Raw genomic sequence first — 25,079 nt, forward strand, 5'->3', positions numbered from 1 at the left:
ATAGAAGGACCAGAACCAAGAATTCAAATTACAAGAAGGAGGATTCCAATGAAACACCAGGAAGAACTTGATGGTAATAGCTATTTAGCAGCAGTTTATAGAGACTGTAGATAAGCTAATCAGTCCTATTCTACAGGTGGAGTCAATGAAGTACATGCTTTCTCTTTCAAGGTCTTGCATCTCTCGCTTGAGAGGAATACATGTGAAAATGATCCTGGTGACTTAGTAGACCACAACTTTGAAATGTGTCAACAATATATCACAACTAAAAAGAAAAAGAAAAGAAAGAAGGTAGAAAAGAAAGGAAAAAGAAACTAGAGAAGCATAGTACCTTCATGAAGGAATGTAGTGATACCACTCTGTTCTGATTTGGTCACAACTCTCCTGGAGTTCCGTATTCATTTCTGAGCATTAGAGTTAAGAATGGTTTTGTCAAACTGGAATATATCTAGGTTACCAACATGGTCAAAAGTTTGGAAAACAAGCCCTGTGAGGAACAATAGAAGGAACTGGCTATGTTTAAACTACAGAAGAAAAGACAGAGGTGATATAACCATCCTTGAAGGACTGTCTTGCAGAAGATAAAGTGATCTTGTTTGTTGCTGCTCCAGAATATAGTACTTGCATCCATAGATACAAATTAGAAGACTGGAGAATCCAGCAAAACATTGGGAAGAACTTGATGGCGACAGCTAATTGCCAGTGAAATAGCTAGCAATGAAATGCCATGTTCCTAACATTCGAATGTTTACTCTCTTAAATGGATTCCCTAATCTATCATTAGATCTGGATTCATAGCAAAAAAATTCCCATACTCCTGGCATTTGTATGGTTTGTCTCATGTGTGCTTTCTCCGGTGTTTCACAAGTTCTGACTTGGTACGAAAACATTTTACACACTCCTGGCATTTGTACAGTTTCTCTCCTGTATGGATTCGTTGGTGCCTCACAAGGTCTGATTTCTGAGCAAAAAACTTTTCACACTCTTGACATTTGTAGGGCTTCTGGCCTGTCTGGACTCTCTGATGAATTACGAGGCATGCTTTTCGAGCAAAACATTTCCCACACTCCTGGCATTTGAATGGTTTCTCTCCTGTATGGGTTCGTTGGTGTTCCACAAGGACTGATCTGTGAGCAAAACATTTTTCACACTCTTGACATTTGTATGGTTTCTCACCTGTGTGGACTCTTTGGTGGCTCAATAGAAGTCCATTCCGACCAAAACATTTCCCACATTCCTGGCATTTGTATGGGGTATCTCCTGTGTGGACTCTCTGGTGACTCACTCGATCCCCATTGCGAGTAAAACATTTCCCACACTCTTGGCATTTGTATGGTTTCTGTCCTGTGTGGACTCTCTGGTGGGCCACAAGCATGGAGCTTGTGGAAAAACATTTCCCACAGTCTTGGCATTTGTATGGTTTCTCTCCTGTGTGGACTCTCTGGTGCCTGCGAAGGCCTGAATTCTCAATAAAACATTTACCACATACTTGGCATTTATAAGGTCTCTCTCCTGTGTGGATTCTCTGGTGCCTGAGAAGGCATGAATTCTCACTGAAACATTTCCCACATAGTTGGCATTTATATGGTTTCTCTCCTGTGTGAATTCTCTGGTGCCTGAGAAGGCATGAATTCTCAATAAAACATTTCCCACATACCTGGCATTTGAATGGTTTCTCTCCTGTGTGAACACTCTGATGTGTCACAAGATACAACTTGCAACCAAAACATTTCCCACACTCCTGACATTTGTATGGTTCTTCTTTGTGTATTCTCTGGTGAGCCATAAAATCTTCCTGTTGAATAAAACATTTTTCACATATCTCGCATTTGTATGGTTTGTTTCTTGTGTGGCTGTTCTGATGCAGCACAAGTTGTGAATTGTCATAAAAGCACTTCTCACATTCCTGACATTTGTATAGTTTCTCTCCTGTGTGGATTTTCTGGTGGTTCACCAGGTCTCCTTTTTGAACAAAATATTCCCCATGCTCTTGGCATTGATATGGTTTCTCTCCCGTGTGGATTCCCTGTTGATCAAGAGGTTGTGAATTTTGATCAAAACATTTCCTATATTCTTGGAATTTGTATGGTTTTTCTTTGGTGTGAACTCTCAGGTGCCTCACTAGATGCACCTTTTGAGCAAAACATTTGCCACACTCCTGACATCTGTAGGGTTTTTCACCTGTATGCACTCTGTAATGAATCACAAGGCAAGTCTTTCGAGCAAAACATTTGCCACACTCCTGGCATTTATAGGGTTTCCAGTGGCTCATGAGGTCGGTGTGCACTTTCAAATGTGCTATAAGTAATGAATGGTAAGCAAAGCATTCCCCACACTCCTGGCATTTGTGTGATTTCTCCACTGTGTGGGTTTCTTGGTTATTCATATTGTGTAATTTGTTATCAAAAGCTTTCACAGAAACGTCACACGTAAAGAGTTTTTCCCCAGCATGGAGCATGTTATGAGGCATCAGTGCCATATTTTGGGGAACACATTTCCCAGATGATTGGCATATGAAGGGCTTATTTATGATACAACTTTCCTCTTCTGAATGTTGTGCTTGTTGGTGGCTGGTAAGTTCCAGGTACTTAGGACTCACATATGCTTTCCTCCAGTTTTCTGCTGTGAAATGAAAAACAGGGAAAAAAAGTAATTTTGAAATTTATGTGAACATTTTCAGGGTATAGAAAAGGGACTAAGTTTAAACAATTCTAAAGACAAATGAATTCGTAGAAGAAAATAAAAGAAGTACTATGCTCCCTCTTAAAGCTTATGTCCAGACTATCTGAATGCTATCTCCCCTTAAGCACCTGTCTGAGACTTACGAATTTCAGGGAAGGTGTTATGATGCCTCTAGGGCAGTGGTTCCCAACCTGTGCTCCGAGGAGCCATTAGGGCTCTGTGTGCACTTCCCAGGTGCTCTATGGCTGCTCCAGGAAAATGAAAGAAATAAAAACTGAATGACATTATAGAATAAGAATTCCACCACCACCCCATAACACTACTCCTAAACACTATTAACTTGTAAGACAAAGGGTAGGACTCTTGGGGGCTCTGACTCAGAAATTGATTCTAAAAAGAGCTCCATGAGTCAAAAAGGTTGGGAACCCCTGCTCTAGGGTCTGCCTCCCTGTTTCTGCCTGGATAGGATTAGGATCCCTTGAGACTATCAATTGCTACCACTCATTGATTTGAATCCACCTTGCTAAGCAACACAATGTGTCATATTGAGGAGGGAGCAAGCTTGTTTTCTGCTCTTCGAGAACAGGACCCAGAACAATGGATACAAGCTACAGGATAAGAGATTCCACCTCAACATTAGGATGAACTTCTTGACAGTAAGGGTGGTTTGACAGTGGAACACATTCCCTTGGAAAGTAGTGGAGTCTCCTTCCTTGGAGGTCTTTAAACAGAGGCTGGATGGCCATCAAAGATATTTTGATTGAAAGCTCCTGCATATCAGGTGGTTGGACTGGATGGCCCTTGTGGTCTCTTACAACTCTACGATTCTGTGATTCTATGATTGCCGGGGTTCTATGCTCTATCTTTCTCTGACTCTGCACTTGGGGGCATTCTCTGGAGTGTTAGCTACTGCTCCTAATTTGGTATCATCTGCAAATTTCAGAAGTATGTCCTCTATTCCTTCATCCAAGTCATTGATAAAGATATTTTGCAGCATCTTTATCACTGGGCTCAAGACCAGTGGCACCCTGCTAGTCACTTCTCTGAGCACCCTTTGAGTTTGGCTGGAACACCTGACAGTAGCATTGTCTAGCCCACATTTTATGAACTTGTTTGTAAGGATTTTATAGGGACCTTGCCGAAGGCCTTACTGAAATCAAGATATGCTACATCCACAGCATTCCCTTCACCTACCAAGCAAATCATTTTATCAGAAAAAGGGTAAGATTGGTCTGGCATGATTTGTTTTTGAGAAGCCCATGTTGACTTTTTGCATTATGGCATTTTGCAATATGCCTTTTGCAATATGGCATTCCTTTCTAAATGCGCATGGACTCTCTGTTTAATCATCTGCTCTAGAATCTCTGGTTCTCTGAGAAAGGAACAATAGCCACAGTGGTGTTTGTGCCAGCCTCAGGGTAGCAAAGAGCAGCAAACAAAGTAAATGCAGAGGGGTTGTGCACGGGTGGGGCTAACGTAGTGACATCCCTCTAAGAGTGTCACTTGGTGCAGTCTGCACCCCTGTAGGGAGATCTCTGACTTAAGTAGTACTGGTGTGCAGATATTCACACCATGCACAGGAGATACTGGATTGCAGCTAAATTGTATTGGTTGAGGCAGCTGCCTCACTGTGCTTAAAAACCACTTTTGGTTTTGAACACACTACTTTCCGCAAACAGACATTATCTGGAAATATGCCGATGAGTAATGTATGTAAGTTTGTTTACATTCATCGTTCAAGGAGACACCATACACATCATTGCACAACACTGTCTTTTCTTTTCCTATGGATGTTGTGCAATTTTGGACTTTTCTTCCATTTGTCTGCAGGCTAACAACTGAACATCCTTTAAGTTTGAGTCCAGTTGAATCTTTAGACACAGTACTATTCACATTGTCCTCTGCTCTTCTATACCTGAGAGATCCTCCACCAGTGTCACCCCGTCCCCACCGTTGGTGCCAACTAGTTGTTGGCCCATTGAGTCTGGCTTCTCAGCAAACGCTTGCCTGACTTGGGAGACCGTATTAGCAGTACTACTACCATCAGCATAGCCTCTTCCCTCATAGAAGCACACAAACAGACCAATCAGACCATCCCAATTAGAACAGGATTTATAATCAAAAAGGGAATGAGGGAGCCCTCCTCCATGATAACTGTCATTGTTTGGCCTGCAAAAGAGTGAAAGGACAGGCCCAGCACCATCAGGCCCAGCCTCTATTAAGAAAAAGAGCCCTTGCTCCAGTCCATCTGCCTTGGTCCAGCCTCAGAGGGAGAGAAGAACTGCTGGACCTAATCCCCTTCCCCACCACCATTCCCTTCTCTGTTTGTGTCATGTCTTTTAGACTGTAAGCCTGAGGGCAGGGAACCGTCTTATTAAAAATAATAATTGTAAGCCACTCTGATAGCCTTTAGGGCTGAAGGGCGGGGTATAAATATCATAAACAAATAAATAAATAATAAATAAGACAACCCATAATCCCACAGGTCTCTTCCATGATATGTATATATAAGGCTCAATTTTTTCCATTTAGGTTGAGTCACGATTCTTTTCTAAGTATTGTAGCAGTTAATGCTGTTAAAAGAAATGCACTTTAAAGCAGAAGACATAATAATCCAGGGAAAGAGAGAGCCATACCAAAAGAGGCCATGAAGCCGTGGATCTCCACTGTCAACTCCCTGTGCAGGGCTCTCTGGTCAGGATCCAGCAGGGACCACTCCTCTGGGGAGAAAGACACAGCCACCTCCTCAAAAGTCACCAGACCCTGGAGACAGAAGAAAAAAGTTTTTGCTTGCGCCTGACATCAAGGTGACTGCCAACTGTGGCAATTAGGATAAGGCAGACTGAGAGGCTGTACAGACCAGCTTGAAGCACCAGCGTGGGGGCGGCATGGGAGCATGACATTGGGATGACACATGCCCCGATGTCGCCCCCACACCAGCCGACCAACCACACAGCAGTCGGCATTACGGTGCTCCTTTGGCATGGTGCTTATACGCCACACAACGAAAGGAGCGGCAAAAAGTCCAGCTATAGCAGCAAAGGTACCTTTTTGCCAACTCTAAAGGAGCAACATTTTGCTCTTTCTTTTATAGCCAACAAAGTGCTGTATGGGGGCCACGGCATGCGGTTGCTGTCGCCCTGATCCGACGTTGAAAGGGGCAGTGTTAAGCCGCCGCTTCAGGGCCATTTGTTTTGCCCCACAGAGACTTATAAGGCTCCAAAGGCAGCTGAGGGGAGACTGATTCTCCCACAATCTACATGATGAGGTCTGACAAACACAGGGGCCTCAGCCCATGACAACTGCAATAGAAAGAGATTGGCTTGGATCAAATATAATACCACAACTGAGAAACAAAATGTCAAAGGTCTTCCACTACAGGATTTGAACCTGGGTATGCAACTGCAGATGGGATGGGCAGGTTAAACTGATGCATTTTAGTAAGCCAGAACGGATGCTGGTTCATTTCCAACTGTCAGCTTGGCCAATTTTCAGCTGGTGTTTTGGATTTGTTTATTTTTTCAGTTTTCACAGAGGGTTGTAGAGTTTTATGGCATACCCTTCAACTGTCCCAATTTGGCAGGGATAATGCCAGTTAATCATTTGTCCTACTTTCCCGTTTCTTTCTCCTCCTCTCACTTCCCCCCTTTGTTCTCAGCTTACTTCAGTTGCTGCAAATTGAGTTCAAAATACAAAAGGAGTTTGCACTGCCCTAACTCAGCCAGTAAGGGTTAGTGGTTTGAGTGCTGACTCTGCACTGAACCATGGAAACCCACTGGGTGACACTGGACAAGTCACTGGACTCTTCTGTAAAATGTGAAACCTCAGGGCCAGAACTGAGAACATTTGTCAGTCTGGGTTTCTCTCTCATTCACATTTTCCAAATCTCCCACTGGGAAGATGAAAAAACTGGCAATTAAAAAAAAACCCAAAGGAAGTGAAAATAAAATTCTCCCCTAGCACTCAAAGGAAGGTCATATGGGAAAAGAGGAACCCAGACTACTCAAGTCCCCTTCTTCCACGAATCCTTCTCCTTACCTGATCTAGTTCTGGTCCACTGCAAAGAGTGGGAAGAGACGACTGAGTTCTTGTTGGTGGCATCATTCCAGCCTCTGTAGGAGAAACCAAGGTAGGGGTAAGCTGGTCACATACATTTGTGTCAGAGGCTGCAACTACAGTCTTGAACAAAGACTAGCAAGGAAGTACAGGCATAAGCTTACAGTGCTGCTATTTCATATTTGCTGCTCTGTCTGCCTCCTGTTGCATTCTGGGATTTGTAGTTTAATGAAGCCTAAGGGATCTCTGGCTGAGAATTCTAAATGTCCCTCTCTTTGTGTGTCAAATCCCAGAATTCAGGAAGAGGCAGCCAGAGCAGTAAAAGTGGAATAACAACATTGTAAGAGTGTAGTACTGTAATCTCCACACTTTACTACAGTTGTTGTTTCAGTTGGAGATTTTTTAATGAGGTAGTCAAGCAAAACAAACTCAAAACACTTCATTCAAATGATTCTTGGATGCATTCTATGATTGTGCCTATTTCCTTAATATTTTTAAAACACTAATTAAAACATATATAGACAGAAAGCAGCCAAGATTGTACATCAAGCAGAAATCTTGGTATATGGAGATATGAATGGAACGTATTACACAATTTCTGTGTGGAATGGCAGGATATTTTGCAACCAAATGCACACTTACCGATGTATTTGCGAGCACAGTGAGCCCTTGTGAACAAATGCACTTCCACAATCATGACCTGAAGATGGATGTTCTGCATCAGACCAATAAATCCAACTGTTTACATTGGGGAAATTAGACCCTGAGTGATCTAGTGGCTTGAGCACTGCACAATGATGCTCAAGACCAGGGTCCAAATCCCTCTCAGCCATGGAAACCTACTGGGTGACCTTAGATAAGTCACTCCCTCAGCTTCAAAGGCAATAAATTGTGTCAATAAAATCCCATGATAGTTTTGCTTTAGGTTGCCATAAGTCAGAAATGGCTTGAAGATACGACTGGATAGAGACTGTTCATCCTTTCTTTCTTTCTTTCTTTCTTTCTTTATTTATTTATTTATTTATATATATCCCGCTCTTTTCCCAGGACTGGGACTCATCCTTACCTTGTAAAGGGACCTGTCTACTCCACTCTTGCTTGATCTCCCTCCATTGGGGACTCTGCTTTGTGTCCAATGGATCCTTCTCTCCAACTGGTAATTCAGAGGGAACTTCTTCCAAGAAACTGCTGATCTGGAAAAGCAGTGAGAATTCAAGACATGGAATTTGGAGGATGAAAAAATGGAAAATGCCTTTGGGGAAGGGCTTGGACTTGTGTGGTATGGGACATAGTCTCACAACCAATCAGGAATAAGTGCTTTGATTTGGATTTCCTGCATGGCAGGGGGTTAGACTGGATGGCCCTAGTGGTCTCTTCCAACTCTACGATTCTATGATTCTATGATTAGCTCATTAGTCCTACCTGGAAAAGGGACATACAAAATAAGAGCTCAAAAAGGTGAAATGTGGTATGACAGTTTTGTTAATACTTGGTATAGGTTTATGGTATATGATGAACACAAACATGTCCATGGAGCTAACAGCAAGAGCATTTGAAGTTCTGGAAAGTCCTGCTCTGACATATAAGGAAAGTCTTCTCACTGACCCATTAAAATAATAAGTGTGTGTGTGTGTGTGTGTGTGTGTGTGTAGGGAAGAACTATAACAGACATTTGGAGAAACAAAAATAAAAGTCTGCTGATACTGTATTGATATACCAACCTATACAGTCTGTGCCCACAGCACTGTTGTTAATTTGTTCTGTTGGCTTTTTGAATAAAAATAAAAGAAAAAGAACAAAAATTAGCCACAATAAAAGTGTTTCACCATTTCAAGCAAGAGTTGGCTACTTGCAGAGTGTCTAGAAGCCCATTTCAAACTTGAACACATTAGAGCTATGCTCCACCACTTTAGTCACCATGTGGAAAGTCTATTTGTGTGGCCATGACAGGAAGAAAACATGGCACGTAGAGTGCAAACATTTGCTTTTAAAGCAGAATCACACTTCTAAGAGGTTTCAGGACTGTGATTCCACTTCAGCATAAAGATGGGTCATCCTCACAAAGCCAAATCTGAGGACATCATATTTCATCAGAACCTCTTCAGGGGCCTTTGCTTCCCTGTTAAGTCCTCAGGGGGCTCAAAACGGGGAGTCCCAGAACCATCAGCTGCTCACCTTAGCACCATGAGGAACTGCTCTTTGCTGCTGTTCTTCTGGCTCCTTCTCTGCCTCTGCTTGACTCAAGAGGAAACCCTCTGCCAGGGCCACCGCCTGGGAACAGGTCTCTGCCCCACATTCCCTGACCCACTTCTCCATCTCCGGGGGCAGGATGGTCAAGAACTGCTCCAAGATCACCAGGTCCAGGATCTCAGTTTTGGTGCGGCGCTCTGGCTCCAGCCACTGATGGCAGAGATGATGGAGTCGGCTGCAAATCTCTCTGGGACCCTCACCTTCTTCATAAGAGAACTTCCTGAAGCACCACCGTTGTATGTCTGAGCTGGCAAGGTCCTCACCCGGGAACCTCTTTTGGATTGTCCTTTCCCAGAATTCCCCACTGGTCTCAGCAATGAAACCATCACGACCTCTTCTTCTTTCAGGACCACTTAAGTCTAGTTCATCCATCTTTGGTTTTTTTTTTTTATGCCAATGAAGCCACAAATAGAATCAAAGTTATTCCTCCTCCTCCTTTCATTTTAGGACAAATATGTTCTTAAGCTGCTCTGCTGCACCCTGTAAAACCAATATATTGTTGATATTATCAGTTATTTGCAGAAGATTGTTAATATACATTGTTAAGAATTGTTATATCCTAATATTGATACCCTAAAGCCACTAGATCCTGTCTGATCTTGGATGTTGAACAGGGTCAGTCCTGGCTAGTACTTGAATGGGAGACTCCCAATGAATACCAAGTGCTATAGCCTTCCTAATGCTACAACCCTTAAATACAGTTCCTCATGTTGTGGTGACCCCCAACCATAAAATTATTTGTGTTTTCCAATGGAAATATGTGTTTTCCAATGGTCTTAGGCGATCATTGGGAAAGGGTCATTCGACCCCCAAAGGGGTTGCGACCCACAGGTTGAGAACCACTGTGCTATAGGCTGTATTTCAGAGGAAAAAACTGGCAAACCCACCTCTGAATATTCCTTGCCTAAGAAAAACCTATGAAATGCATGGGGTCAACAGGTAACTTGAAGGCACACATGCAAACACACACACAGGAGGAGGAAGAGGTTTGTGGAGTATCCAGGTCTCTTCCCTGAAGGAAAGGCAGTTTGAGACGTTCTTTCACCTGAGAGCCGGTATCAACAGAGTAAAAAGTACCAATAAATTGAAAAGTATCAATAGAGTGTACAGCAATTTAAAATCATACCCATTAAGGGCAAGAACAGTAAATTATGGTATTACACCCTTTATATTCAATATTATATTTTATACTGTATATAATAAACAATTGTGTCATATTCATTTTCATATTTATCACATTGTCCTACATTCTGTATTCAGCAGTTTTTTTTAAAAATCTCATTGCACTTCCCACTCATTTTATCAGGTACACTGCCTGAGCACATGGAGTTTTGATTTCTGACCAGCATAGCTAAGAATTTCTTTGGGGAGAAGAGAGTCAATATTTTCACAGATCAAAATCCTGCTTTCAAGGAATTCCCCACTTCAGGGCTCTACAACAGCAGTATTTTCCCATGATCTCTTCTGCTGGTGTCTTTTTTGTTATGCATCAAGGCTTCCTTCTTCATTCCCCCTTTCCTTCTCTTTTATATTTCAGTGACCTCCAAATGATTCATGATCACAGTTGCTCAGTTAATCAGACTGTTCTGTCTTAATCTTCCTACTACTCTTCCTTCCTGCCTTGCTGTGAAGCACACTGAGAGGCCCACTTCAGACAATAGCTGATGGGAGTCAGCAATGGCACCCTTCACTCATTCTTCCTCTGCCCTCCAGCCATTTCCAGCACTACAGAGACATGCTTATTGTGCCCCACAAACCCTCTTGTGCCCTCCTCCAGGCCCTAGATGATGTGGTCTTGTCTCCACTGGGGACTTTGCTGCATACCCTGAAGTTCCTGACCTGACATGCTTGGCAGAAATTTGGTTGGGAGATGAGAGCAGCCAACATGGGCTCAGGTTCTCCCAGCGGGAGACGGTGTTAGTGAGCAGGTGAAGGTAGGGGGCAGCGGGGATGGAATACCTGTGGTCTCCAAAGACCTTCTGGACTTCACCAGACTACCTATTACAGAGCTGAACCACACAGAGAATGTATATCTGAGTCTGAAGACCAGGGACAGACTGGGGATGCTGTGAGTGTCCATCCAGCTGCCTGTCAGACTCACCGGCTGAGGTCATGGAACTGGTCTCTCAGTAGGAATCCCCCAGACTTTTGAACTTGGGCAAGTTCAACATCCCATTGGAGATCAGTCTGTCAGGTGCACCTGGAGAGATCATGGCATCCATGTCAAGATGTATCAAGATGCATTATGTTTAATTATTTTCATGTTTATATAAATAATTTCATGTTTATATAAATTATATGTTTGGTATAGGTGATGGATGGGCTTGTAGCATTGTGGCGGTTTATGAGGTATTTTTTTAATCTGTGTTTGTTTTGTTTTCATTTATTTATTTTTTGTACGTTCACTACTACTGTAATTGTCAAATGAGTGTTTTGTTAATGCACTAAAAACGAAATGGAGGGTCTGTAATGGGAGGAATTGGAGGGAAGGAGGGAGAGCAAGAAGGGGCCCCAGGGAAGGGAGACCCAGGAAAGCAGTAGCAGCTGCAGCTGCAAGGAGCCCCCCCCCAAAAAAAAACCCCAAGCTGCCTTTCTGGGCCATGGGGGGCTCCCTCCCTTCCCTTCCCAGGGACCCCAGGCCCCTCTCCTCCTCCCCTCTTCCTCCAGGTCTCCCCAGGAAGAGGGGAAGGGCTGGGATCAGGACTCACCTGAGCTCACAAGGGGAGAGCAGAGGCAGAGCCATAAGCCTCTGGAGGACTGGGAGCTTCTTCCGGCCTCTCTAGGAATCCATCTCTCTCCCCCTTAACCCTTCCCTCCCCACTCAGCTGCAGACCCCCCCCCCTTCTCCCTGTCCCTGGGTTGGAGGGGCTGGAAGGAAGGCACCCCCTGCTTGGGGGGACTGACAGAGTTTTCCTGTTGCAGAGGCTGGGAGACAATGAGGGGAACCCCCTTATTTTAGTATGAAGGCTCTTCCCAAAGCCAGGAAGGCGCGCATCCTGTGAGATATGAACCTGGGCAAGGTGGACATTTTACATCTCAGGAAGTAGACTTTAGTCTAGGAAAACTCATGCTGCCAACTTTTTTCTTTAGTTAGTCTCAAAGGTGTTACAATATCAAGTTGAAGGCTTTCATGACCAGCATCCATAGTTTTTTGTGGGGCTTTCGGGCTCTGTGGCCATGTCCTAGAAGAGTTTCTTCTTGACGTTTTGCCAGCATCCCAGGGTGACACAGTATACATATATACCCAACACTTTCCCAGGCAAGCATTCTCTGAAGATGCCAGCCACAGACACTGGTGAAACGTCAGGAAGAAACTCTTCTAGGACATGGCCGAAAAACCCACAAAAGACTATGTTACAAGATCTCTCTACATACTGATTCCCCAGACTAACACTGAAAAGCATGGCTACATAAATACTAAAATTAGGATTTCCCATCCATGGTTCAGTCATTGGTCAGAATAAAGACTGCAGTCAAGAAAACTAGGAAGGGCAATTAGGAAGAAACTCCATCTATTTAATATTTTCTGATTTGAAGGCTCTATGGAGGTGCCTCACCACCCACTTCTTTTGGCAGAGAACCTCATCCCTATCATCGTCTTATGTGTCATCCTCCACAACTTGTGTGAGACAAAGGACAAGGTGCTGAAAGAGGGACAGCTCTACAAGCACCGCTTTGTGCTGCCCACCCTGGGGGCACCCATTGTGGACAATGACACTGGCGAGCCATGAAAAGGAGAAGCTGTAAAGGAGGCCCTGGCAGACTTCGTTTTTACTGGGAGGATCTGAAGTATTCTCCCCTCCGTGTTCCTAGGGCATCAGAGGCACAAACATATCCTATCATCTACCCTCATTCATGCTGTTATAATAATTAATTAATTAATAATAATAATTTGTTTTATTTATATACCGCTATTCCAAAGATCATAGCGGTGAACAGTAAGTAAGCTGTAAGCTAATTTGCCCCCAACAGTCTGGGTACTCATTTTAGCGACCTCGGAAGGATGCAAGCCTGAGTCGAGCTTGGGCCCTTTTGCAGGTCTTGAACTCGCAACCTTGTGGTTTTGAGTAAATGGCTGCAGTACAGGCATTTAACCACTGCGCTCCCTTATGCAGTCATTCCTAACCATATGCCTAAGGGACACACACTCACACAGGGAATGGGTGCAAAAGGGCATGAAGGGGTCAGCCAATGTTGATTTTCCTGGCCACTGGCAGATACAGTGCATCAATGACCAACCAACCAATTCTCTGACAATGTATGGAGTCCCTGCAGTTTAGCTTCACTATTGGCCCATTCGATGGTTACAACTGTTAGCCCAGCGGGCATTTGGGTCCTGATTCAAACTTGTCCTGTGAGGGTCTCCATTGGCTAGCAGCCAGGTAAGCCCATATGCCCTCAGGCACAACTGCAGGTAAATACCCATGCTCAAGGATGATGATCGTGGCTGCCAGGAGGGTGCCCATCAGAATTGCTTAGAAGCAGAATCACCTTCTGGATAGTCCGGATAAGGGCACTACTGCTCATCAGGTCACGATGAACAGCAACCACCCTAACCGGGGGTATTTCCAGCATGCTGCTAGTGCCCTGAGTGTCTGGGACTTCCAAAGACCTTCCAACAGTGCTGAACCAAATTTAAGGTGTTTGTCTTTGAAGTCCTGGAAAAGTATAGGGAGCAGTCCCCAATTAGGAAGTGGCCACCCTTTTACCCACAGCTCCACGACCTGTGGGTGAGGGCATGGTGTCCCAATTGGGAGGATAGTTGTCTCCCAGGTAAGTGCCAGGGCTCTGCCATGCTACCCGATGCCCATTCCTACCCTCTCATCACCCCTGTTTTTCACTCCCCCACCACATACTTCCACTCTAATTGTGTCCCTCCTGCCCCCAATCAACAGGCGACACCAGGAGGGGCAGAGAGTTCCAGGTATCTTCTCCTCCTCTGCCTCAGAGCCTCTCATGCCTAAAGGTGGATCTCCAAGGGGAGGGCTGATGGCTGCATGGCGTAGCCTCCATGACATTCTTATCTGTCCCCTCCCCCACCATATCCCATAGCAGATGTGTAACAGGTTTCTCCCCCCTTTCACAGCAGGTGCTGCCAAGGATGAATCCAGGCCAAGCTGTTGTCCAGGAGCAGAGGGAGAGGACAGCGTTCTTGCTTCCAGCCTCATGAGCTGCGTCCTGCGGGAGCAGAACCAGCAATGAAGTAAGAGTGGCACAAAAACGTGTGTGTGGGGGGAGGGGGACCCAGGCACCATGCCTGTGGCATGAGGTGATTGGGTCAACATCTGTCTCCTAACCACTCTTTTCCCTTTTTCTCCACTTGCAGATTGCCAGATGGAGAAGCGGATAGCTGCTGTGGAGGCTACCTTCCAGAAGCTCCAGGAAATCATGGCAGCCATCCTGGAATACCTGGGTTCCCTCTACCATTGCCCCCCTCCCCTTCCCCCTTGTAAATAGATTGTTCTAATAAAACATTTTTATTTCTTTTTTTAAAAAGTGATGTTTTATTCACACATGTGCACGATCAATGGGACAGCGGGTAAAATCAACGCAGGCAACCAGTGAGATGGGCCTGGTGGGGTATTAAGGGAGGGGTTAGTGTTGGGAAGGAGATGATGTTTGGGAAAAAGTTGGTGGTGGCTCCAGCTGGTGATTGTCATCTCATTGGTGCTGGATCATCTTCCCAGTGGCATCCTTGGGCACCTCGACCTCTCACTTGGGAGTGGCGATAGGGCTCTGCCACTGCCAAGCCTCTGAGGAGGCTGACAGATTCATCTGCAGGATGTTGCTCAGGCATCTCCACCTCCATAGCAACCCCCTCCTCCAGGGCCGAGGCGGTGGCCTTCTTTTTTGTGCCCTGCTCTCCAGTCACTTCCTGCTGGGGTGGCCCTCCTTCTTGTGCCCTGATCCACAGAGCTCCCTCTGCCACTGAGGGCTGCCCTCATGATTTCCACAAGGTCACCCAGCAGACCAGTTCGCACTTCCAGGGTGGCATTGAGGCGCTCCTGCTGCTGGAGGGATCTCTCTTGGAACTCCCTCTGGTGCTCATCTACCATCCTCTGGCGCTTTGCCTTCCTTTCCCTGTGCTGATGGTCCCTCATGTGTTCTGAGCTTCGATCCATGAGCTGATCCATGGCACTAGCTGTTCTCATGGCTGCTGAGCAATGCACCCTCTTCCTTTGGGTCTCAGACAGGTGGGCCGTCGGGGTCATTGCAGCTCTGGGGTTAGCAGTTTCTTGTTCTATGGGACATAGCATAGGGAACAATTGGAACACTGAACATGTCCTCCAGGGATCAGGGAGAGCTTGGATAAGGGCAATGGAGGTTTGTTTTAGGAAGACTGAATACATTCACGGGGTGCTCATGCAAGGGACATGATCAAAAATACACATATATAAATGGTATCCCAGGAACCCTCCAAACATGCCAGAATGCAAATGCGGCGTGCTGTTAATAGCAATATCTGCACAGGTGCACATAAGATGTCACAGAAATCATGCAAACTACTGTGCCTATATAGTCCAAGCACACATGAAACGCGGTGTATTTCTTGTCATTATTGGGGAACGGGTATACCATGTGCGGCACTCACTGCATTTAACAGCTGGTCAAATTCTCCATCACCTGTCCTTTTTTTGCTCTCACTGTCATCACTGGCCATCACAGCAGCTCTTGAAAGAGGTGAGTGGTCACAGTAACTACTGGCCAAGAAAATCTAACCCTCCTCAGCATGGAATGATAGTCTCATCAGGCCTAGCCCAGAGTAAAAAGAAAGCCCTCCCTCTAGTCCATCAGCCATCGATTCCATCAGGCCTGGCCCGGAGTAAGAAAAGGGCCTTCCCTCCAGTCCATCCGTTATCATCCAGCCTGAGAAGGAGAGTTCCAACTCCAGCCCTCCCTCCAGTCCATAGGCCATCATCTGGCATCAGAGGGACAGGCCCAGCTCCATCAGACCTAGCCCGAAGTAAGAATAAGGCCCTTCTTCCAGTGCATCTGCCATCAATTGGAGAGAGGAACCCCTTCCCCGCCACTATTCCCTTCTCCTTTTGTGTCATGTCTTTTTTGTAAGCCTGAGAGCAGAGAATTGTCTAATTAACCATTTGTAAGCTGCTCTGAGAGCATTTGTGGCTGAAGAGCAGGGTATAAATACTCCAAATAAATAAATAAATAAATAAATAAATAAATAAATAAATATCCACAGCTCTCTGACTGCAGGATGTCTCATCTGAATCAGGGCATTCCTCCTGGTCACCTGTGTAATGAAGGATGAAGGTCATGGTTGCCCTATGCCCACCCTGTTTTCCCCCTGTCACCTGCTTCCCTTCCCCAGGGCCCTGACACATCTTACCTTGAGGGGGCTCAAAAAGCTCCTGGGAGCATTCTGGCTGAGAGGAGTCCTCCCCACCATCAACTCTGGCTGGCTGGCCAACTGGGACCTGGGCAACTTCACCACTGGTACAAACTCTGCTGCGTCGTATGCTGCCATCCTTGTGAATGAAGGCATGGAGCTCCTTGTAAAATGGCATGGTGGTGGCACCTCGGCCGCTTTGAGCATTGTGATCGTTGAACTTCTTGTACTGTGCCCTGAGATTTTTGGTCTTTCGGCGACACTCCTCACCAGTGCGTTGGTGGCCCCTAGCCCTCATGCCTTCTGCCACCTCGTTAAATGTATCAAAGTTCAAGTAGCAGTTTCTCAATTTGTCCAGCACATGTGGCTGTGACCACAAGGCGATCAGGTCAGCCGTCTCTGCAATGGACCACGATGTCCCTCTCCCCCTATTTGGCTGGCTTGTGGATTGCACTGTAATTATGCCCAGAGTAGACGGCAAGCACTGACGGAGCACTGATGATTCTCTGCACAGTTGCACAGAACTACTGACAACATGGCGCTGGAATGTGCGTGGGGGTCCTACAAAAAGTGAAAGTGACAATTATCACTTTCTCCTACTGGAACATCCATCAGGAAAAGTTTCAGCATCCCACCATTCACATGGCACATGCGCTGGACCTTGTTTCATGTCACCTCTTTTATAGGCGCTCTTGCGGCAGAGTGTTTACATGGGTATGGGTCACTTTAAATTAAAGCACTGCTTTGAAGCCACACTCATATTGTCACATTCAGATGTCCCTGCAAAGGTGCGCACTTTTCAGGAAGAGGGAGAAAAGGGAGCTTCTTGTTAAAGCGGTTTTTCTCCCTCTACAGCAGCTTGACAGTGCTTTCCAGCTGGCTTCAAGGCATGCATCATTTAAATGTCCTGCCTTCAAGCCAGCCAGAAACCAGTTAATTTGATTGTCTGTTTCGCCCCTACATGTATGAATGGTCTCCTTGCACAACACTATCCCCCACTGTTTCAATAGGTAGGTGTGTGACTGGGGAAGGCTAGGGAGAGTCCATTTGGTGTTTGTGGGATGAAAGGCATTTGGAGATAGCTATCCCCCAGCCCTGCCTTAAAGACCTCCCTGTGACTGGCAGAAGTAGACACACCACTCTGACTAAGAAGCAACATTGCAGCTGTTATTTTGTTGTTGTTGTTGTTGTTCACTTTGTATCTGCCATTAAGGTGAATTCAGCATCAGGTGGCCCTACCAATGAAAGACCTACAATAGCCCAGGTCATCAATTGCTTTGCTGAAGTCTTGCAAACCCAGGGCCTTGGCTTCATTGATTCAGTCAACCCACCTGTATCGTGGTCTTCCTCTTTTCCTAGAGACATTGTTCAGCTTTGGACTTTCCTTCCACCTCTCTGCAGGCTAGCAACTGAACATGCTTTAAGCTTGAATCCAGTTGAATATTTAGACACAATACTACTTGTACTTGTCCTATGTTCTTCTGTCTCTGAGATATTCTCTGCTAGTGTTACACCACTGCTGCTGCTGCCCATTACATGTTGGCACATTAAATCTGACTCCTCATCAAAGGAACTGCCTGACTTGGGAGTCCCTACTAGCAGCACTGCTGCCATCAGCATTTCCTCGTGCCTCACAAAAGCACAAAATGCTACCACCACATCACCATCACTGGAACAAGGAAATTTTACCAAGACAGCCATAATCCAAAAGGTCTCCTCCATTGTATGTGTATACAGAGCTCTTCCCTTTCCTACATGGGTTGAGTCAGGATCCGCTTCCAAGTAATGTAGCAATTAATGCTGTTATTAGAATTTCATTTTTATTAAAAATGTGTTATTAAAAATTCATTTTAAAAAAGATGACATAATCAGCCAGAGAAAGAGGGCCACTTACCAACAGAAGCAAAGGTCCCATGGATCTCTGCTGTCATCTGACTATGCAGGGCTCTCTGGTCAGGATCCAGCATGGCCCACTCCTCTGGGGAGAAAGACACAGCCACCTCCTCAAAAGTCACCAGATCCTGGAGATAGAAGAAAAAGGTTTTTGCTCACACTGCACATCAAGATTAATGCTGGCTCTGGGAGTTAGATAAAGCAAACTCATAGCCTGATAAGGCTCCAAAGGCAGACAAGGTGAAATTGATTCTTTCCCAAACAACAGCATGAGCATCATGGACATGGTCTGACAAAAAAAAGGAGCCTCAGCCCAGGACATACTCTATAGGTGCAGTAAAAGGGATTTGCACGCCATTAACTAAGCCAGTAAGGTGTAGTGGTTTGAGTATTAAATCCTTACTCAGCCATGGAAACCTACTGGGTGACCTTGGGCAAGTCACACTCTTTGGTGAAATGTGAAAGCACAGAGCCAAAATGAATAAAATTTGTCAGCCTTGGTTTCTCTCACATTCATGTTTTTCACATCTCTCCATTGGGAAGATGAAGAAATGGGCAATTTTTAAAAGATTCAAAGGAAACAGAAACAAAATTCTCCCCTAGCACTCAGAGGAATGTGATCTGGGGAAAGAGGAATGGAGCAGTCTTCTTGTTCCAGGAATCTTTCTTCTTACCTGATCTGGTTCTAGTCCATCATAAAGAGAAGGAAGAGATGAGAGAACTGTTGTTGTTGGCCTCATTCCAGCCTCTGTGAGAGAGACCACAGTGGGGGAAACAGGTCACATATTCTTGTATCACAGGTTGAACAAATACTCATTATGAAGTAGCAACTGTTCATCCTTACCTTGCAAAAGGGTTTCTCCGTCCCACTGCTGCCTGATCTCCTTCCATTGGGGACTCTGCGTTGTGTTCAATGGAGCCTCCTCTGCCACAGGTAATTCAGAGTGAACTTCTTTCAAGAAATTGTTGACCTGAAAGGATTCAGCAAGCATTCAAGACATGGAATTTGGAAGATAAAAAAATGAAAAAGCCTTTGGGCAAGGTGTGGCACGAGACATCGGTTGAAAACACACTGCAGAAATAATCCAATTTGAGACCGCTTTAACTGCCTTGGCTCATTGCTACAGAATCCTGGGAATTATAGTTTATTGTGACACAAGAGCTCTCTGACAGACAAAACTAAATGTTTCACAAAACTACAGTTTGCAGAATTCTGAGTCAGAGTAGTTAAAACAGTCTCGAACTGGATTATTTCTCCAGGGTATTTTGGACTATCGTCTTCAAACGAGGCACTAGCTCATTAGCACTACTCAAAAAAGGGACATACAAAGTAAGAACAAGGTGAAACAGGTATGACAGTTTTGTTAATACTTGGGATACATTTATTATATATGCTGGAACACAAACAATTTCATTAACTGCAAAAGCACCTGAAGTTCTGGAAAATCCTTTTATGACTTATAATATCAGTCTTCTCATTGACCCATTGTCATCGGTGTGTGTGTGTGTGTGTGTATGTAGGGAAGAACTGTAACAGCCATATGGGGAAACAAAATGAAAAGCCTACTGATACTAGATATACCAACTTGTACAGTCACAACAGTTGTTTGATGAATGAAAAGAAAATGAAAAGAAAAAAATCAGCAAGAGTAAAAATGTTTCACTATTTAAAGCAAGAGTGAGCTACTTGCAAAGTAGCTGGAAGTCCATTCCATTCCTTAACACATCAGGGTCATACTTCACTGCTTTAGTCACCATGGGGAAAAGCCTATTTGTGTGGCCATGTCAAGAAGAAAACCTGGCACATCCTTTGAAAACAAGGCACACAGAATGCAAACACCTGCTTTTAAACCAAAATCACATTTCTAAGAAACTTAAAGACTGTGATTCCACTTCACCATAAGGGTGGATCCTCCCCACAGTCTTCCTTATCAAAGTGAAATCTGAGGACACCATATTTTGGCAGAATCTCTTCAGCAGGCCTTTGCTGAAGTCATCAGAGGCATGAAAATAAGTAGCTCTAGAGCCATGACCTGCTCACCTTTGCACCAGGAACTGCTCTTTGCTGCTGTTCTTCTGGCTCCTTCTCTGCCTCTGCTTGACTCAGTAGGAAACCCTCTGCCAGGGCCACCGCCTGGGAACAGGTCTCTGCCCCACATTCCCTCACCCACTTCTCCATCTCTGGGGGCAGGATGGTCAGAAATTGCTCCAGGATCACCAGGTCCAGGATCTCAGTTTTTGTGTTGTGCTCTGGCTCCAGCCACTTACGGCACAGATGGTGGAGTCGGCTCCACACCTCTCGGGGGCCTTTGCCCTCCTTGTAGGAGAACTGCCTGAAGTACTGGCGCTGTATATCTGGGCTGGCAACCACAAACCTCTTCTGGGCTGTCTTCTCCCAGAATTCCCCACTGTTCCCTGCACTAATGGCATCAGGGCCTCTTCCTTCTTCAGGACCAGCGAAGTCTGCTTCAGCCATCTTTTTTAACTCCCATGAAACTACAAACAGGATCTAAATTATTGCTCTTCCATCCGTCTCAGGACAAAGGTGTTCTGCTGCAATACCCTGTAAAGCCAAGACATTGTTGCATTATTATTGATATTATGCAGTATTTACAGAGGACCATCAATATACTGTGTTACTATTGTTATTGTAATAGATACCCTCAGGGCACGAGATGTTGTCTGATCTTGGAAGCTCTGTGTGTTTGAATGGCAAGGCCTCAGTGTGTCCATTTAGTGATCCATTGTCTGCTGGGACCCCCTCCCCTGACATGCTGGGTCTTGATCTTGTTGTTTTCATTATTTTTGTTATTTTGTTACAAGTAAACAAAGTTTTGCTACCAGTCTTGCAAGACTCCAAAACCAAGACACAGTAAGTGTAAAAGAAATGGGGATGTTTAGCCTGGAGAAGAGACAGTTAAGACGTGATATGATAGCCTTGTTTAAATATTTGAAGGGATGTCATATTGAGGAGGGAGAAAGCTTGTTTTCTGCTGCTCCAGAGAACAGGACATGGAACAATGGATGCAAGCTACAGGAAAAGAGATTCCACCTCAACATTAGGAAGAACTTCCTGACAGTAAGGGCTGTTTAACATTGGAAGACACTCCTTCCTTGGAGTGTGGTGGAATCTCCTCCTTTGGAGGTTTTTAAACAGAGGCTGGATGGTCATCTGTCTGGGATGCTTTGATTGAAAGTTCCTGCATGACAGCATAAGGTTGGACTGGATAGGGTGGGGGGGGGGTTCCCAGCAGACAATGGGTCACTAATTAAAAGAGCATCCTGCAGGCCTCCCCATTCAACAACAGAACAACACACAGATTAACATGTAAACCATTTCCTCAACACCAAGAGTCACATATTGTGTGTATATATACCCCACTCTCTTCCATGCCATCATTCTCTGAAGATGCCAGCCACCGATGCCAGCAAAACATCAGGAATAAACTCTTCTAGAACACGGCCTCATAGCCCAAAAACCCCACAAAAAGTTGCTGCAACCTCTCTCAACTTGTGTCCTCTTCCCCATTACACTCATCCCTCCACATCTGCAGCTTTGACTTTTGTGGATCTGATTGTTCGTGGATGTTACTAATATGTTCTCTCTAGGAAACTCTAAGTCCTCCAGTGCAACTCTGTGGTCAACTTTAACCAAAAGTTGCACTGAACGACCTAGAGATTCCTAGAGAGAACACTCTGCTAGACATTTGTAGCTCTTCCAGCACAGTTCTGTGGTCAATGTCTGGCAGATGTTGACCACAGAGTTGCCCTGGAGGACCAAGAGATTCCTAGAGAGGTGTCCTCTCAGGTAAAAACATAAATGTCTTGATATGTGTGGTTTTTCCACATCCACGGGGGTCCTGTGCCCCTAACCCCAGCCAATGGGGAGGGACGAGTGGATCAACTCTGGCCCACATTCTGAGGTTGCTTGGCCACAGGTGTCCCAGTTTCCCTTTGGGCAATGGAGGGTCTGCAATGGGAGGGAGGGAGAGCAAGAGGGGACCCAATAGGGTCTCTTGCAGGAAAATCCCTCCATTGCAAGGAAGCCCTCCATGCTCCCCGCAGGCCTGTCTCCCCCCCCCCTCCTCCTCCTCCTCCTCCTCCTGCTGCTGTAAGGGCTTCAGTCTGGAGGGGAGACCCAGGGCAGCAGTAGGAGCCTGGCTGGGCAATGGGGGGGGGGTCCCCTCTCACCTTCCCTAAGAAAGGGGCCCCAGTCTTCTTCTTCTTCTTCCTCCTCCTCCTCCTCCCAGCCCCTCAAGGAGCCCCTGGAGCAGAGTCTGGCTCTGCTGCTCGGATGCAAAGTTTGGAACTTACTGGACTCTGGAGCTCAGTGGGAGGAAAAGGAAGCCGAGGCAGGCCTCTCCTGCTCTGGAGGCCAGGGTTCCCTTCCGGCCTCTCTAGGACATCTCCACTCGTCTGGGGACCGGGGACCCTCTCTAGGAAGAGCCCTCCTCTCTCTCCCCTTAATCCTTCCTCCTTTCTCACAGTTCTAAAGCCAATGTCTGTCAGACGTTGACCACAGAGTCGCCCTGGAGGACCTAGAGAGACCTAGAGAGGTGTTTTCTCATGTTAAAAACACAGTGGCTTTTCATTTGCGGTTTCCCCACTTTCACAGGGGTCCTGAGCCCCTCACCCCAGAGAATCTGGAGGTTGGTCACAGACACCGCTTTAACTCACAAGGCTCAGTGCTATGGAATTCTGGGATTTGTAGTTTTGGGGGACATTTAGCCTTTCCCGTCAGAGCTCTGATGCCACAACAAATTTGTCCAAGGACAAATCCCTGGATCCTACAGCATGGAGCCATGGCAGTTAAAAACGGTGTCAAATTCCATTGTTTCTGCAGTGCAGATTCAGGCTATGTAACACATTTAATGATCTATAAACGTATAGACCTACACACTCACACGTCAGAGTGAAAACTAGAGAGAGTGCCCGTCCCTTTCATGGTTGTGTAGAAGAGGGGTTTTCAGCAAAAAAGGAGATCAGTGGTGTGAAACTACGGCCTGTTACAGATTGCCAAAAATAAAGCTGCTTGGGGTCTCTTTGGAGGTATGCTGTTTAAATGATGCATGCACCCTAAGAATCCGGAAGCTGCACCAAAGCTGCACTCCAGTGCTTAGGAATGGAGTGTGGCTTTGGCGCGACTTCCGGACTCTTAGGACCCATGTATCATTTAAAGAGCATACATCCAAAGAGACCCGAAGCAGCTTTATTTTGGCAGTCTGTAACAGGCCATCATTATTTCTACAGGAGAAGAGATTCCAGCTCAACATTAGGAGGAACTTCCTGACAGTAAGAGCTCTTTGACAGTGGAATATCTTGGTGGAGTCTCCTTCCTTGGAGGTCTTTAAACAGAGGCTGGATGGCCATCTGTCCAAAGGGGGTACTTTGAGTGTGTCTTGGTTCGATTGTGTCTTTGATGGCATGGCAAATGGGGTTGGACTGGATGACCCTTGGTATCCAATTCTAGGATACTATCCACCTGTAGATTTACTCCTACTTTCTGTAGTATTAGGTGTGTGGAAGTATTTAAATACACTCGAGGGCACTCCAGGCCAAGAAATGATGTTGAAAATTTCATCTCCACAAGGGAAAAATTTGATTTTAAAAAAAGATCTTGTTTCAAGATTGCTGGCTGAGCCAAACCCCTCAGCCCTCTGAAAGAAAAAGGATGGTGGGCTTGTGTGTTGTGGGTTTGCATGTCTATCTTTTCAGGCAAAACATCAACACTTCTAAGTAGAGAAGCTTTACAACCACAGGTCCGTTTCTGCTCCCAATGTCAGCCCAGTTATTAGCTGCTCTGATGTCTCAAAATGTGCTCAACCCAACCTCAGACCCTCCAACATTTCACAGATGAATAAAATGGGACATATGTGACCAGCAATTATTTTATTTTCTTATATCCTGCCTTTCTCTCAACACAGGTACTCAAGGCGGCAAGCAAGAGGGGGGGGGGGGAACTGGGATATTCTTTAAAAATATGAAAAAGTGGCCTCTCAGGGGATGAATTGGGACTGTCCCTGGCCAGCATGGTGTAGCGCTTTGAGCAGTGGACAAGATTTTGGAGACCTGGGTTTGAATCCCAGCTTGGCGACTCCCTTCTGAAGAAACATGCCAAGGAAAGCCTATGACAGTTTTGTCTTAGGGTTGGCAGAAGTCAGAAATGTCTTGAAGGGACACAAGAACAACAACAAAACCATGCAAATTGGGACAGTTGGAAGGTGTGCAACCCACCTGCAAAGGAATATGCTCCTCCACATAGCAGGAAGACCATACAAAGAAACAAGAGAAAAGAGAGAAAAACAAAGAGGGGACAAAAATTCCTAAAGAGATCAAAATCACATTCAGAAACATGGGGGCCATTTTCACTATTCTCCCCCACTTCCCACTTATATATAAACAATACATTTTAAAGATCCTAAAGGGCCTTTGACCTCATGGCAGCTTATAAAGTTGTGCCAATTAAGGTTAGTTCAGAAGAGAGCTAAGAATCTACTGTTGTTGTTATGTCAAAATTTGCCAGGGATGCTTTGCCTGTGAGTTCCTGCATGGCCAAATGGGGCTGGACTGGATGGCCCTTGTGGTCTCTTCCAACTCTACAATTCTACGATAGAAATCAAATAAATAAACTAAAATAACCAGTCAGAAATTCAACAGGTGGAGCTTCTGATATTCAGATTATTTTTTTATACATGAGCACTGGATAGGTATGAGTACATCTAGCTTTTCTATGCTAGTCCATCCCACTTCCCAACCTCATTTTTTCTAAAGATCATGGTTGAGATCACCATTAGTGTTCACTCTTTTCCCACTGCCCCATATCCCTCCACTCAGCCGATGGAGAAAAATA

The 25,079-nt window shown here is 45.3% G+C and overlaps 2 protein-coding genes across 2 annotated transcripts; both read right to left on the reverse strand.

Moving 5' to 3' along the window:
• Positions 1-761: 761 nt before the first annotated feature.
• On the reverse strand, positions 762-11,756 carry LOC149320600 (uncharacterized). Its single transcript, XM_089503271.1, has 6 exons — positions 11,697-11,756; positions 8,914-9,468; positions 7,805-7,931; positions 6,721-6,794; positions 5,319-5,445; positions 762-2,622 (listed from the first exon to the last, which is right to left on the reverse strand). Exons 2-6 carry the CDS (start codon positions 9,358-9,360, stop codon positions 839-841), a joined length of 2,559 nt encoding a protein of 852 aa, XP_089359397.1. The 5' UTR covers positions 9,361-9,468; positions 11,697-11,756; the 3' UTR covers positions 762-838.
• Positions 11,757-14,495: 2,739 nt separating this feature from the next.
• On the reverse strand, positions 14,496-22,615 carry LOC149320601 (zinc finger and SCAN domain-containing protein 32-like). Its single transcript, XM_089504947.1, has 7 exons — positions 22,544-22,615; positions 20,271-20,792; positions 19,074-19,200; positions 18,904-18,977; positions 18,231-18,357; positions 16,337-16,897; positions 14,496-15,229 (listed from the first exon to the last, which is right to left on the reverse strand). The coding sequence occupies exons 2-7, from the start codon at positions 20,703-20,705 to the stop codon at positions 14,778-14,780; spliced, it is 1,776 nt and encodes a 591-aa protein (XP_089361073.1). The 5' UTR covers positions 20,706-20,792; positions 22,544-22,615; the 3' UTR covers positions 14,496-14,777.
• Positions 22,616-25,079: the final 2,464 nt, after the last annotated feature.

The sequence above is a fragment of the Sceloporus occidentalis genome, unplaced genomic scaffold (assembly GCF_023333645.1).
Source record: "Sceloporus occidentalis isolate IW3139 unplaced genomic scaffold, rSceOcc1.0.p SCAF_1, whole genome shotgun sequence".
NCBI classification, from domain to species: Eukaryota; Metazoa; Chordata; class Lepidosauria; order Squamata; family Phrynosomatidae; genus Sceloporus; species Sceloporus occidentalis.